We start from the raw sequence: 14,860 nt of genomic DNA, 5'->3' as shown, positions 1-14,860 counted from the left end.
TGTTGTGAAGATCTGAGTTTATTGCATGAAGACACATACATGCTATGCATGATTATATTTGAAAATAAATTTCAGCACATATTTCAAATATTATCTCTGTGCTTGCTTATTAATGCTGGGTTTTTGTTTTGCCCAAGAATCAAAGGATAGTGTTAAAACTATAGCTTCAAAAACATCACACACCTTAAAATTAAAGAGGAAGTGTGGACACTTTCCACCTCCTCACCACCTTAGTGCTAAAAGACATGGTAAATACTGTTTTGCTTCAGCTGACCATTGAAATCTATTACACTTCAGTGATGACATATTGTAACTTGTTCTATATCATATGGATTTGATTCAAATCTGGATCAAGTTCTAGAGAGGATGAATAGTATTTTTAATAGACACTTCCTATATTCAATTAGAATGATATCAATAATGAATAATCTCTGAAGGATTTGTATTTAGAAGACGTCTAGTGATCAGCGAGGTACTACATGAACTAGTGTGTACACTGCTAACACCTCCCACTGCCCCTAGTCAGGGATGCAGCACATACCAAATCAGGGTTTGTAGTTCATTGGGATTTTTGTACACAACAGAAGATGGATAACTTTTGTTTTTCTCTCTCAGGGGAGAATATGGTCTTCGTGAATACACAGAGCTCAAAACAGTTGCAGTGAAAATATCTCAGAAGAACTCATAAAGAAACGACAAGAATAAAGAAAGTTTCTCCTTCAAGAGCTAACCACCTCCCACAGTCACTAATGTAGTGAGACTTAAATACAGACTTTTACTTTTCTTGATTTTTTTAAACATAAGCAAATCATTAGTATTAATGCTACACTTAGCAAACATGTAGCTTATTCTGAAAGAATTATTTGCCTTTCAATGTAACCCCAGTTTCTATACTAAATAAAAGGAATGGAATTGGCTATAAGACCCTTTTAGCTATGTCATTATTAGATGCTTTCCACTGTAATATTTAACTAGAATCCTTGTTGGAGAGAAGAGGACCAGTAGTCATTTAGTTTCTGTCCCTTAACATACACACTAATTACAGAGTAAAAGTTGCTCTGTTCCCAGTGGTTATGTCCTTGGACTGTCTTGAAGTGTTTCCTAGATTGTCGTGTCTCCTTTTCAAATGAAATCCCACCTGTAATCTGAATGTAACACATAATAAAGACATCTTTGCATGATTTTGTTGAGTTTAAAGTGTTATATGTAATTTGGAGTTACTGTGATTAGCTATCTTGGTCATTCAAAAACGGTGTTACATTAAGAAGTATTTTCCAAATTTCTAATCTGTCCACCCACAAACGTGGAAAAAAAGTAATTTTGCAGAATGCTTCTTGAAATAAATAGCACACATTTGAGAAAGATGGGACCTGTCCTTTGTAAGCATTCAAAGAGTTCCTATGTAGTTCTGTCAGAAGTGTTGCCCCAGGCAAGTAAATTGGGAATGATCCACTATCTGAAGGTCATTTTTCTACAAAAGAGCAAGAACACAATCCCTCCCTGGAACAAGAGAGGCAGTATATAATGGAAAGGAGGCTTCTATGCAACATAAACTTGCAGTGGTGGGTCAAAGCACAGAGGGGAATCTGAGGCATGTGGACTTAAGAGGGACCTCATGAAGGAAACTTGACTTCATATGACCCTTAATGATGAGCCAGTCTATAGTAAATCAAAGGAACTAGGAACATAAGTTCTCAGGGTATTTGATTAAAAAAAAAATAATAACAACTTGGAGTCATGGAGTCATTCTATACCCGTATCATCTTGGAGTTTCAAATTAAACATTATCAACATGTAGTATGTTCTGGGACATCCTCAAATATCCTTAGCTTTGTTGTGCTATGATTTTTTCAATGAGAATATAGAAAGCCACATTTTTCTGATGAGACCTTAGAAAGCCCTGTGGAGAGGTGCTTGTTTCCACAGTGGGGCACCCCCTTCTGCCCTGAGGACTTTTGTCAGTCCTGTGCTGTGCTCCTATGAGGAAAGCAAGTTAGACCTAATGAAAACCAGAATGTCTGAGAATTGTATAAATTGTATACATATTCTAGCACTTCTCATTTCAACAAATAAAATTCAAGGTCTGGGGTCATTAGGCTAACTTTGTTTTTCAAAGTCAGATTTTATATAATAAATTGATCATCTTTCAATATCAGATACTCTGTGACAGTGTAGTCACATATAACAATGATAGAATGAATGGAATTCAGCAGATACTTTGACCTGAAATAATTTAAACTCTAATTTTGAGTTTCTCAAACTTCTATGAAGCTATAACATTTTCACTCTGAATCGCCTTATAATGATTATAAATCGTTGTCATTTTTAAAACTGGACAAATGAGAGCCCTGAGGGAAACTAAAAGACTCTTGGATATTGAAAATCAAAACTATCTGAATACAGAGGAGTGTTATATTTTCATAAAAGAGACAGTGTATACATTTTTACAAGAGATGTTTAAACTGTCTGTAAATATATTAATCAGCAGACAACCTAATGTAATGGTAGGAAACCAGAATATTTTGAACAAGTAACAAAGAAGTCTGAGCACAGAACAAGACAAAACCCAGAAGCAACTTTAAATATTTGAAATTTAAATCTTCCTTGTATAAATAAAACATTGCAGGATTAAACAGAAAGTATCTGCTCTATATTTCCTCATACTGTACCTCTGGAAATTATTTCCATAATGCCATTTATATGAAATGCACACCTGCAATAATTCTTAAAACCTTGAAATGTTAGAGTGCTCCTTATTAGCCCATCAATAAGGAATTTTTGGAAGGCCTTAGTTTAATAGATATAAGTATTATCTCAGTGTCAACAATAGCCACATTAGGCTATTCCAGGCGAAGAAACTGTGGTAGCCACTAGAATTTACTGTTCAAGCAAGGACAATGTCAGACCCCAGAAACAGAACCTCAAACATCTAGTATACTAGAATTGTTCTCTTCCCTTTTCCTACTTTCTTATTTTGTTTTGTTCCTAGATATCTACTGCTGGATTGTTCTTGAAATAGTTGAAGAAAATTGAGGTGAGGACAAATTCTGGTGAATATTTCAGCCACTGCTTCCCATAATTCAGTAAGGAGTCATCTAAATATGTTTCCCATGGTATTATGTGCAAGATTGTATTGTTGAAATTCTCTGGGACCTTTGGAAGTACACTTGTGCAGGTGGTACTTCAACCTCTCACCTACACTGGTTTCCTTTCACAAACTACACTAAATGAAGCAGATAATACTTTCATGTGTACTCAAATTCCCCATTACAGGTTTATCTGCTAACTTACCCTGGGATGTTTTTTCTATAGATGCAATTCTACTTTCCCATGTTGGTGATGAAAACTCTATCACAAGGAGCATGAGTGATGACAGCAAAATTCCCTAGATTGAACTTCAGGACCCTGGAAGCTATGTAAGCTTATGGTTTGGGCCAGAATCCTGCACAATAATAGCCTGAGTCAAGACACTAATAATGAAGAAACCATTCAGTTATCACTGTGACAACTCAGGAGCCTGACCATTAGAGCCTGGTTGGTGTGTTCGTCTCATAGAAAAATCTCTGTTATAAACTCAGTACCTTCAGAATAGGATACATTTTCTAAGTAGGTTACAATTAATTTGTCTGATATAAGAATTAATAATGTTAAGTGCATACTGAGATTATTCCAGTAAATAAAAGAATGTTTGCTTAGCAAAGTTTCTAGGATACAAGAAGTACTGAATTAACACAACTGGTCTACCTAATGAAAATATTGACATAATTATTATTTCAACAAAAATAATACTTTCCTTAGAAACCAGGTCTTCGGCTCCATTGTACCTGTTGTCTAAAGGCTTTTTCTATTTCTTTCTGTGTTGTCTCAGTCAAAGCCCAATAGAATTTTGATTATATGCCTGTTCTTTTCACCCTTATTCTTTTATTTTATTTTATTATTTTCTTATTAGTTTTCTATTCTGCAAGTACAGGCAGTTGGGTACCATTATTAGGCTCATCCATGACCTACACCCTCCCTATTGGCCCCTCTTTGTTGACGTAAATGGGTCGTGCATTTTGGAGTTAGCCCGCAATTATTGATATGATAAATGTCTCTGCATATCAGGACCCAACATGTGACTCTGACATTCTATCCACCCCCTCTTGTGCAAAATTTCCCTGAGCCATGTTGGGTTCATTTTTGGTCTGCTTCAGTGATGAGGTGTTGGGGGCCTTTGGGGCTCTGGCTCTCTGATTTGGTAGGAGTTGATTTTTCTCTGTGTTGATCTCCTTCCCCCTTGTGCTGGTATCTGGTTCATCAGGAAAACAGCACCCTTGCTTGTTTTGCCAATTTTCCTTAGTTTCAGTCAGGGCCCTTTTGAGGTATGATGGGGTGGCTCTCTCCTTAGGATGTGCATCTATCTGAAAAGAGAAGCAGATTCTCCAATGGAGAGTAAGTTAGCACCAGGTCAAATGAGATAACCCTTACTTTTTTTTATAGAGAGTTTAATAGGTATAGGCCCTCTTATACCCCATGATTGATGGTAGCTTGATATTGGAGAGTGGGCTTATGTTTGGATATGGTTCTGACTTGTTTAGCAGTTCCAGCAATGGGTCTCCTACCACTGAGGGGATCAGTTAGCCAAATCAAAAGCAGCTGGTTCCCCACCATGGCTGTGTGTCACTATTGCACCTGTGTGGGTATCACAACAGGTTATTTGCTGCTAAGTAGTTTGGACCATGAGTTGCATGGACAGATATTGATCATTTCCCCCAGTTGCCCATGTAGCACCTTCTGGCACTAGACATGCTGACTGTCTGGGGACTGACTCTCTCCTGGTATCCAGCCATGCCATTCCATTTTACATGTCAGCTTCATATGGTGTCTGCAGCAATAGGGTCTTACCACTAACTTTGGTGGGTCATCAAGCACTCTGACAGAAATCTGTCATTCTTTTAGAAAACCTTGTAGGTTTCTCTGAACAAAGGCTCATTGTGGATGATAGCCCCATGCTGGTACTGGGAGTTACAGGTAAGTGCCCCCTGAGAAAATGAGGGAAAAAGGTAACTAATATATAGGAGTTAGAGAGGCGAGAGAGAGAGAGGGAGAGAGAGAGGGAGGGAGGGAAGATGTAGAGGATTTAGGTTACACTTGATCCTACCCTCTCCAGTGACTTGTGGTTCAGGTGTTTCCTGTAAGGGCCTGGTAAAGGTTCAGCCATTTGGTCTGCCTCTTAGGAAGTATAATTTTATGGTACCATTGCTGTTTGGGTCTAGATTAGTGTTTCCCACCCCTTCGATGCCCTCCCCTCCCTCCCCATCTCTCCTAGTGTCTACACCATGAAATGCTTGCTGGGTATGTAAGGTATCTTGGGTAGATTCAGGTTAGATGCTGTAGATCAGTGAGACTATGTGGCAATTTTTTTCTGTGACTCGGTAAGTTCACTGAGAATGATCTGTTCCAGGTTCAACCATTTTTCCACAAATTTCTTTGTGTCATTTTTCCTTACTGCTGTATAGAATTCCATTGTGTAGATATACCACATCTTAGTTATCCATGCTACTAGTGATGGATATCTGGGTTGATTCCAGCTCTTAGCTATTATGAATTGAGCCGCTATAAACATGGTTGAGAAAATCTCTCTGGCCTGTGGTTTGAAGGTTTTAGAGTAAATGCCCAGTAAGGGAATAACTGAGTCTGTTAGTATCTCTATAGTCAGCTTTTTCAGGAGTCTCCATATTGCTTTCCAAAGTGGTTGTACCATCCTACATTCCCACCAACAGTGGATGAGTGTTCCTGCTTCTCCACATCCTCGCCAGCATTTATTTTCATTTGATTTTTTGATGTTTGCTATCCTTATTGGGGTAAGGTGGAATTTCATAGTTGTTTTAATTTGCATTTCTCTGATGATTAGGGATGATGAACATTTTCTTAAGGGTGTGTTTGCCATTTGTGTTTCTTCCTCTGTGAACTGCCTGTTCATCTCTTTGCCCTATTTTGTGAGTGGGGTGTTTGACTTCTTACTGTTTAGATTTTTGAGTTCTTTGTAGATTCTAGAGATTAGGTCTCTATCAGTTGGATAACCCGCAAATATTTTCTCCCATTCTGTGGGTAATCTATTGGCTTTGCTTATTGTATGCTTGTCTGTAAAGAAACTCTTCAGCTTCATGTGATCTCATTGGTTGAGTGACTCTTTAAGATCATGAGCTACTGGGGTTTTGTTCAGGATTCTTTTATTTTTTGTGTGGGTACATTTGATGTTTACCCATGTGTCTATGTGATGTGTATGCATGTGTGTAGGGAGGTTTACAGTGTGGATGGGCAGTATAGGTATATGTGTATGCATATGAAAACCAGAGGTTGATACCTAATGACTTCCTCTTTGTTTTCCTGAGATAGAGTTTCTCCCCTGAGTCCAGAGCTTTCCAACTCAGCTAGTCTACCTAGAGAGTTTGTTCTGCACATCCTTCATATCTGTCTCCCATGTGCTGAGATTGCAGGCGGCCACTATAACCACCAGCGTTTCTGTGGGTGCAATGGATCTGATCTCGAGCCCCCATGCTTACATGGCCAATGCTGGTCAACTGGACCACCTTCCAAGACTTCACCTTCTTTTACTTTTAAGTCATGATATCCGCATAAAGATTTATTGTAAAAGAAAGAACAGCATAGTGAAGAATGTGTGTCCAAAAGTTGTCATATACATGTGCCAAAAAAACAGAGTTTATCCAAAATAAATGAACTCCACTGCCTTTGAACCAAGTCACCAGTCATCATTGTTATCTTTACACTACCAGAGTCAACACACACACACACACACACACACACTCACACATTCACTCTCTCACACACATTCCCACCAACTCAAGTATAATTATGCATAAAGTTCCCTTACAAAAGGGAAAAATTATGTCAGAACAGTGAATGGCTGAGCAGCTATTTTGAATCATGTACTATGAGCTGCTTTGTTTACTAAATCAGTTGATCAGATCAATTAAATATGTGTATTTATATTATCTTGTCCAATTATCAGATTTTTATCTCGTTAATCCCCATTGCCCTTTCATAAAGAAGGAGCTGGCTCTGTGAGTCATGACCTTTCCACCAGTTAGTCCTTTATGTGGCATCTCAATGGTATTGATCTTATGATGAGCACTCCTCCCTAGGTTAGTACAGTATGTCCCAATCTTCATACTCTTGTAGACCCACAGCCTGGGCAATGATGAGCACAAAGGTTCATATCTGATGGCTCTGGCTCTGGCTCTAGCTCAGCCTCCAGGCCAAAGTTTTCTATACCCTTGGGAATAACAATTTAAGACATTCTCTTAAGCAACTTAGCCTGAAAAAGGTTCATCATTATCTTAAATAAAGCAACATGAATTTCCATATTGTTATTTTGTCTCATATTTTAGGTGTAAGGTTGTAGTAGTTTGATTTAGATGTCCCCCATAAACTTAGGTGTTCTGAATGCTAGGTTCCCAGCTGATGGAGATTTGGGAATTAACCCCTCCTGGAGGGAATGTATTGTTGGAGATGGGTTTATGGGTGTTATAGCCAATTTCCCCTTGCCAGTGTTTGGCACACTCTCCTGTTCCTCTTGTCCACCTGATGTTGACCAGGAAGTGATGTCCACCCTCTGCTCATGCCATCATTTTCCCTGACCATCAGGAAGCTTCCCCTTGAGTCTTTAAGCCAAAATAAACACTTTTCCCCCAAAACCTGCTCTTAGGTGATTTCTGCCAGTAATGCAAAACTTATTGCCACAAAGGTGCTATAAACACTTTATTAAGTTGTGGCCATTATATACCAAGAATGATGTAACACATCTTAAACTTTTTCAATTTAACTCATTTAATGTTACCATACATTATATTTTTACATAATATTTTTATTCCTTCTTTTATTGGGTGTATTGTTTTGGAGATAGGGTTTCCCTCTAGCTCAGGCTGATCTGGAATTCAGTATGCAGTCTCAGGGTAGCCTCAAACTCACATTGATCCTTCTACCTCTGCCTTCCCAATTGCTGGGATTAAAGGCATGCGCCACCATGCCCGGCTTACTCCTTCTTTATATGTGCAAAAACAAGTTCAAAGTTGTAGTGCAAAATTACCGTCCGTGGAAAACCTGGAAACAAACTGAGGACACGTCTCTAGAGCTGATGGCAAACCATCCATTCTCACACTCCCTTTTCTTCTCCTGTGGGCTTTGTCTCCTGCATATCTTCTCGATCTCTCAGAATTTGTCAGGACAGACTTGATGTGCTGCCATCACAGAAACCTCTCAAGGCATTACATAAGAAAGTTCCTAACTGCTTGACATAAACTCACATGTGATATTTTAAGCCTATTGTATCTTACAACTGTATCACCTGGACCACCACAGGTCCTTGAAGGAGAGAAGGAGAATGCACACAATAGTTACAGAAGAGAGTGCATTAGTTCTTGACATAAAATCACATGTGGGTGTGCAAGTCTGGTATATCTCTCAGCAACACCTTCTGGAGCACTGCAGATCTTTGAAGGAGAGAGGGAAATACTCACAATAGATCTTAACAGTTCAGAAAAAATGCATTACATGCACAATCCTCCTGTCAGAACCTCAGGAAGTCTGAGTAGCTTTAACTTTATAAATACATCACAAGAAATTAATTTTCTATCAAAATATTCAATTATTCATTTTTTGTACATGTGGGGTTGATATTTGTAGAGTATACACATCTATAGGTAGATGTGTGCCCCTGTGTGTGCAGAGGCCAGAGGAGAACTTCATGTGTAACCAACCCCCCATCCATCTCTCATTTGTGTAGCTTCATCTATGAATAACAAAAAAAGATGAACAGAGATATTCACATAAAAGGCACAAATATTTATGGGATAATTCCATATATTGAAGCCAGATCCAGACATACAAGTATAGGAAATCAATGTCTTCTCTAGCCAAGGATGCTATAATAACTATGGTGCCCAAGTCTCTTTTTATGGAAAGCTTTTGTTCTGCTATCTTTTCTTTTCTTTTCCTTTCCTCTCTTTTTTCTCTTCCTGGAACTTTCAGGGATTATAATTGCTATAGACAAGATAAAAGTACAAAATTGCAAATTTTCCTTCCATGATATAGGAATGGAAAAAGACTTCCTGAACAAAACCGCAGTAGCTCATGATCTTAGTCACTCAACCAATGGGATCACATGAAACTGAAGAGTTTCTTTATAGACAAGCATACAATAAGCAAAGCCAATAGATTGCCCATGGGAGAAAATATTTGCGGGATATTCAACTGATAGAGGCCTAATATCTAGAATCTACAAAGAACTCAAAAATCTAAACAGTAAGAAGTCAAATACCCCACTCACAAAATGGGGCAAAGAGCTGGACAGGCAGTTCACAGAGGAAGAAACACAAATGGCAAACACACCCTTAAGAAAATGTTCATCATCCCTAATCATCAGAAGAATGCAAATTAAAACAACTATGAGATTCCACCTTACCCCAATAAGGATAGCAAACGTCAAAAAAATCAAACAAAAATAAATGCTGGCAAGGATGTGTAGAAGCAGGAACACTCATCCGCTGTTGGTGGGAACATAGGATGGTACAACCACTTTGGAAAGCAATATGGAGATTCCTGAAAAAGCTGACTATAGAGATACCAACAGACCCAGTTATGCCCTTACTGGGCATCTACCCTAAAACCTTCAAACCACAGGCCAGAGAGATTTTCTCAACCATATTTGTAGTGGCTCAATTCATAATAGCTAAGAGCTAGAGTCAACCCCGATGTCCATCACTAGAAGAATGGATAAGTAAGATGTGGTAAATCTACACAATGGAATTCTACACAGCAGTAAGAAAAAAATGACACAAAGAAATTTGAGGAAAAATGGTTGAACCTGGAACAGATCATTCTCAGTGAACTTACCCAATCACAGAAAAAAAAAAAAAATGAATAAATAAATAAAAAAAAAGTCACATAGTCTCACTCATCTACAGCTCCTTGAACTTTCTGCCACTGAAGTGAAAAGTTTATAATCATAATCATGAATATTTATTAAGTTTTGCTATGTACATCACTTCATTAGCTCTGTCAAAGGAAGGCACTGATCTCACGGTTCATAGAAACAGTGACCAAGGAAGTGTCAGGTGCAGCTGCCACTGGCTGCTGGGAAGTGCTGGGAACAGACAATGCACACTGCCCCGCAATCCTCCACAGCATCCCTGGAATAAACACACTGCTACCAGAACTTCTGGAATTTCAAAGACAGGGCTGAGTGGTAAATTCAGGACAGAATCAAGATGAAGTCTTTCTTGGTCCAGAGTATGAGTTTTGACTATTGAACTCAAACACTCTGCACCTTGTTAGAACCAAACGTTCTGAGCTTTCTTTGCAGTATTCACTCACCACAAAGTCCCTCACAACAGACAGTGCTTTACTGTGAAATGTTTTACTGTGAAGGGCAGTTCCGACAAGCTTCATCCAGTATTTTGGAGGCTTTCCTTGTTCCTTGATTAGGCATGGCAAGAATGGCCACAGTGAATAATATAATGACCCTGAACTTGCCCTCACCTAAAACTCTCAGTCAAGCATGACAGGGGAGAGAATGGAGACAACATCTCATACTTACACAACACACACCCAGCGGCAAGTGGCCCCCTAGCCTGGTCAGCAGTGCCTCAGCCTGCCACTATGGGCCCTGGGCTGTGCGAGTCTTTGCTGGCAGTGGACACCGAGCGTGACGGGAAGTTTGTCCATGCTTCTTACTTCTACTCCCTACATGCTCATAATGCTCACCCTCCCCCATGTCTACCAAATTGTTCCTAGTCATTGCTGTGATCTGAGGGTCCCCCCCAGATAAGAATCACTATCTTCAAGGTGTTACCATGGAAGAGAGGACCAAAGAGACAATTTACAAGCAGTTAATAATGTGGTATGATTTTAATTAGCTTTTATTTACACACAAACTGTAGAAACCTGATCTTGTTCTAGTCTCATAGTAATCTCAGCATGTGTACACTAGATTGATGCCAATTTTATAGGGAAGGACAGTGGGGCACAATGAGCCGGGTTGGCAGAGAGTTGCACAATACTGAGTCACACAGCTGGCTCCTGGTAGCTAGCCTTTGCTCTTAGCCAGGGACTGGGTATGAAGAGCATGTTCAAGTTCTTAGTAAACTTGCTAACTTTCTCTGCACATCCCCCACTGAATGCAGCAATATTAAAAAGAAATGAAAATTTCTAATTTTGCATTACTGTGATAACTTTGTGTGGATATTCTACTTAATCCAACATGGGTATTATCGAAATGGCTTATTTTCAGTGACTTGGCAAAAGAAGTTTTCCTGTGTAACAAAAGTATTCATTCTGAAGGATGAAATAAATTTTTGTATTTTAATTTGTCTTTGGTAGTCAAGTTACCACTATGTGGAGAAAAAAAATAACCTAGATATTAGAAAATATTATTAACAAAGACAAAATCTAGTTATTTATTTTTACTAAAGTATTTTCATAAGAAACCAAAAATTTGAGTAATATTATAAATTAAATAGAACAAAGAGTAGATTTCAGTGTCTATTACCTCTCCTCATAGTTTAATAAAAGAGTCAAAGGGGCCTTGGGATGGCTCAGTGGGTTAAAGTGCTTGGACCACAAGCATGGAGACATGAGATTTGATCCCTAGGACCCATGGAAAGATACTAGGTGTCGTGGCATGTGCTGGTAATCCTGGGTCTATGGAGCTAGAGGTGAGGAATACCTGGCTAGGACTCATAGCCTAGCTACTCTATTTTCATCTGAGAGCTCCAGGTTCAGCAACTGACCCTGTCACAAAGAACAATGTAGATATTGCTTAAGATAGATGCCAGTGTCAAGTTCTGCCCCCTCCCTGTCCCTTGCCACCACACATATATAGAATGCGTAAAAGTACAAGGGATTTTTCAGGGTCAGTGATTTTTTTTTTAATTTTCATATGCCAAATTCTATAATTTGTTCAGAAATTCTCAAATGGAATATTTCCTTCATGGAGGGTTTTTAAATGGCAGGGCTTAGTTGCTGGGATAAACAGGCAATATTGTGTGTCCATTTCTCCAGTGCAGCAGGCAACTAGGTTCTGCTTCTGGTGATTCTTCTCTGTGTCGTTCATATCTGTGACCTATTAGTGACCACACAGATATGCTGACTTCATGAGCATCAAGAAAGGAGCCAGATCTATCCCTGAGGGCCTAGATAATCAATGGATTTACCTGTAGTGGTTTCTGAGAATTGGAAATGCTGGGGACAACAATCAGTTTCTACTCAAAGTGGCTGACACTAATTTGTAACTAGTATGGCACATATGGGAAGTCAGACAGAGTCAGGACTGCATGCCAGCTCCAAGAGCCACATGGGATCAGTGATGCCCCAAGGCTTAGCATTAGGTGTTCCATACTCTCAACTCTTTATTTAACATAAAAAGCCTCAATAAGTAGGAGACTGTTTATAAGCCTGAATTACATTTTGCTCTGTGCCAATTAAATGGAGAGAAAAAGAAACAGATCCATTAGCTAGTGTAATAGACCTTATGAGTTACTAATGTAGTATGTAAAGCAAGTTATTGCATGCATTTGTAAATTATGTAAGGACTAGGTGTTGGGAAAAATGATAGCAAATTTAAAATGTCAGCTTCCTAATACTCTATAAAGCAAATATAAAGAACCAGGCTCAGTGAAACTGACTATATTTTACAGATTTCACAGCAAAATATTTCATTAATTAGGGCTGGAGAGATGGCTTAGTGGTTAAGGTGCTTGTCTGTGAAGGCTAAGGACCCAGATTCAATTCCCCAGTACCCACTTAAGCCATGGCACATATATCTGGAGTTCACTTCCATTGTCTAGAAGCTCTGACACACCCATTCTCTTTCTCTCTCTCTCTCTCTCTCTCTCTCTTTCTCTCTCTCTTTCTCCTTCTGTATTAAATTTAAAAAAATATTTTAATGAAAATGGGTCATGCATTGTGGAGTTAGCCCCCAGTTATTAGTATGATAAATGTCTCTGCAAATCATGACCCAACATGTAACTCTGACATTCTTTTCATTAACAAGGAGGGTCTAATGGGAGGGGGTAGATCACAGATGAGCCTAAATAATGGTACCAAACTGCCTGTATTCACTGAAAAGAAAACTAATAAATTAAATTAAAAAATATTTTAAAAATTCACTAATTAGGGCAACATTGCCTCCATTAACCTCATACGCACATAATATTTATCCTCTATTAAAACAATAAGCTATTAAAATAGTAACCTTAGTGCTCCGGTATGGATATGAAAGAGATCAACCACTGGAGAAGGACTACAGTGTTACAAACAGTCTCAGTCTGGTCACCTCCTACTCATCTTGTTAGCTTTACACTTTATCATTTACAAAAGCCTTTTATGTACTAATGTTAGTGAAATTAAGTTCTCATGTTTCAAACTCTTTAATACTACACATTTTGTTCATTGCATTTTGGGCTTATGTACTTACTTCTTTCTTCTCCTTTAATGTCTTGTCCTCTCCTGCCCCAGACCTAACCACTTTAGTAGAGAATGTACATGGCTAATGAATGAGTAATGAATAAATAAGACATAACACCAGTAGCTATCATTTTAGAACACCACTTCCTCCATGTAAGGTCTGTGTATTGTTTATTGCACTTCCAGAAATGTCTCTAGTATTCCTGTTATATATTTTAAAATCGAGTTCCTTTTTTTCTTTTTTGAGCCAACTGGAACACATCCTTTCCTTGCCACAGGAGTATCCTAAGTCACAGCCAGAGATGGGCACATGGACATGACAACAAAGGATGTATGGTAATAGAAAAAAAAAAAAAATCACATTCCAGCAAGAACATCTGAGCGAAGAAGCAGTTCCTTCACTATTCATCATTTTTTTTTTTAACCTTCTAAGCTGAAACAGACCTATAATTACTTGTTTCTGAAGTTAAACCTTTAGCAAGCTGACCTGACCCCACCTGGTGGAGAAACTCAAGCCTGAGGATATAAACTACCCTAAGGGAAAAGCAATGACAGCAGGTATATCTCTGTCTCAAAACAACCACCGACCATTCACAGAAAGCTTCCACTGGATGACCCTTTTGGATGTGTCTCCCTCTCAGAAACAATGAGAAGCAATAGTTTGAAGTAATCATTTGCCCGTCACCCTTAGGCCCCATTTATATCCTTTGAAAGACAGCTTTGTCCTGATTTTTTAAGAATGCTGCATAGCACTTTGAACTAAAAAGAATTCTCTTGTTAGTTTCACCCAATGGGATGCCCTGGCAGCAGTTTGGAAGGTAGGAGTGGCCAGAAGGAACTTGCTTCTTGTTTCAGGCTCTATGGCGCCTCCCAGTGGAAAGGACAGCTGGCATTCCCCCATCTTTCAGCAAGGTTTAAACCCCTACCAGAGGTCGCGCTGCCTGCTGAGGAGCAGTTGAGAAGTCCCAGCACCTGTGTTAGGTGGGGCTTTGTCTGTCATTTATAAGTTACCCAGATAGACCCTTCTCTATGATCACTGGAACCCCAGGGTCTCCTTTAACTAAAGAGATTGTTGTTGTTCCAAACCCCAGCACACAAACCTCATATTAGATTTCATTTATTGGAAAAACTAGAATGATATTTGACCCAATTCTGTCTCAATACTTGATATCCTGAATTACATAAATTTTAAAAAATAAAGGAAAATACCTAGTCAGTCAAAGGAGAACTATTCTGTTTTGAAAACCATACATAAAATAGAAAAAAAGTACATGAAATATAGGTTTAATTTTAAAGTGACATCATAATGGTAAAATGAGTGAAAGATTTGACTCCCTTAATGCAATCCATAATGAAGCCCAATGACTGTTTTTGCAAAAATAGAAAATCTGTCCTA

The 14,860-nt window shown here is 38.7% G+C and overlaps 1 protein-coding gene across 1 annotated transcript in view; it reads left to right on the top strand.

The window, feature by feature from the left end:
* The window catches only part of Aldh1a1 (aldehyde dehydrogenase 1 family member A1), a 49,556-nt gene extending 48,375 nt beyond the window's left edge, over positions 1-1,181 (top strand). The window contains exon 13 of the mRNA XM_045155598.1: positions 616-1,181. Coding sequence (XP_045011533.1) covers positions 616-688 — 73 coding nt within the window. The 3' untranslated portion in view covers positions 689-1,181. The remainder of the gene's footprint in view (positions 1-615) is intronic.
* The last annotated feature ends 13,679 nt before the right edge of the window (positions 1,182-14,860 follow it).

The sequence above is a fragment of the Jaculus jaculus genome, chromosome 1 (genome assembly GCF_020740685.1).
Source record: "Jaculus jaculus isolate mJacJac1 chromosome 1, mJacJac1.mat.Y.cur, whole genome shotgun sequence".
Classification (NCBI taxonomy): domain Eukaryota; kingdom Metazoa; phylum Chordata; class Mammalia; order Rodentia; family Dipodidae; genus Jaculus; species Jaculus jaculus.
This window is presented reverse-complemented; position numbering and strand designations above follow the sequence as displayed.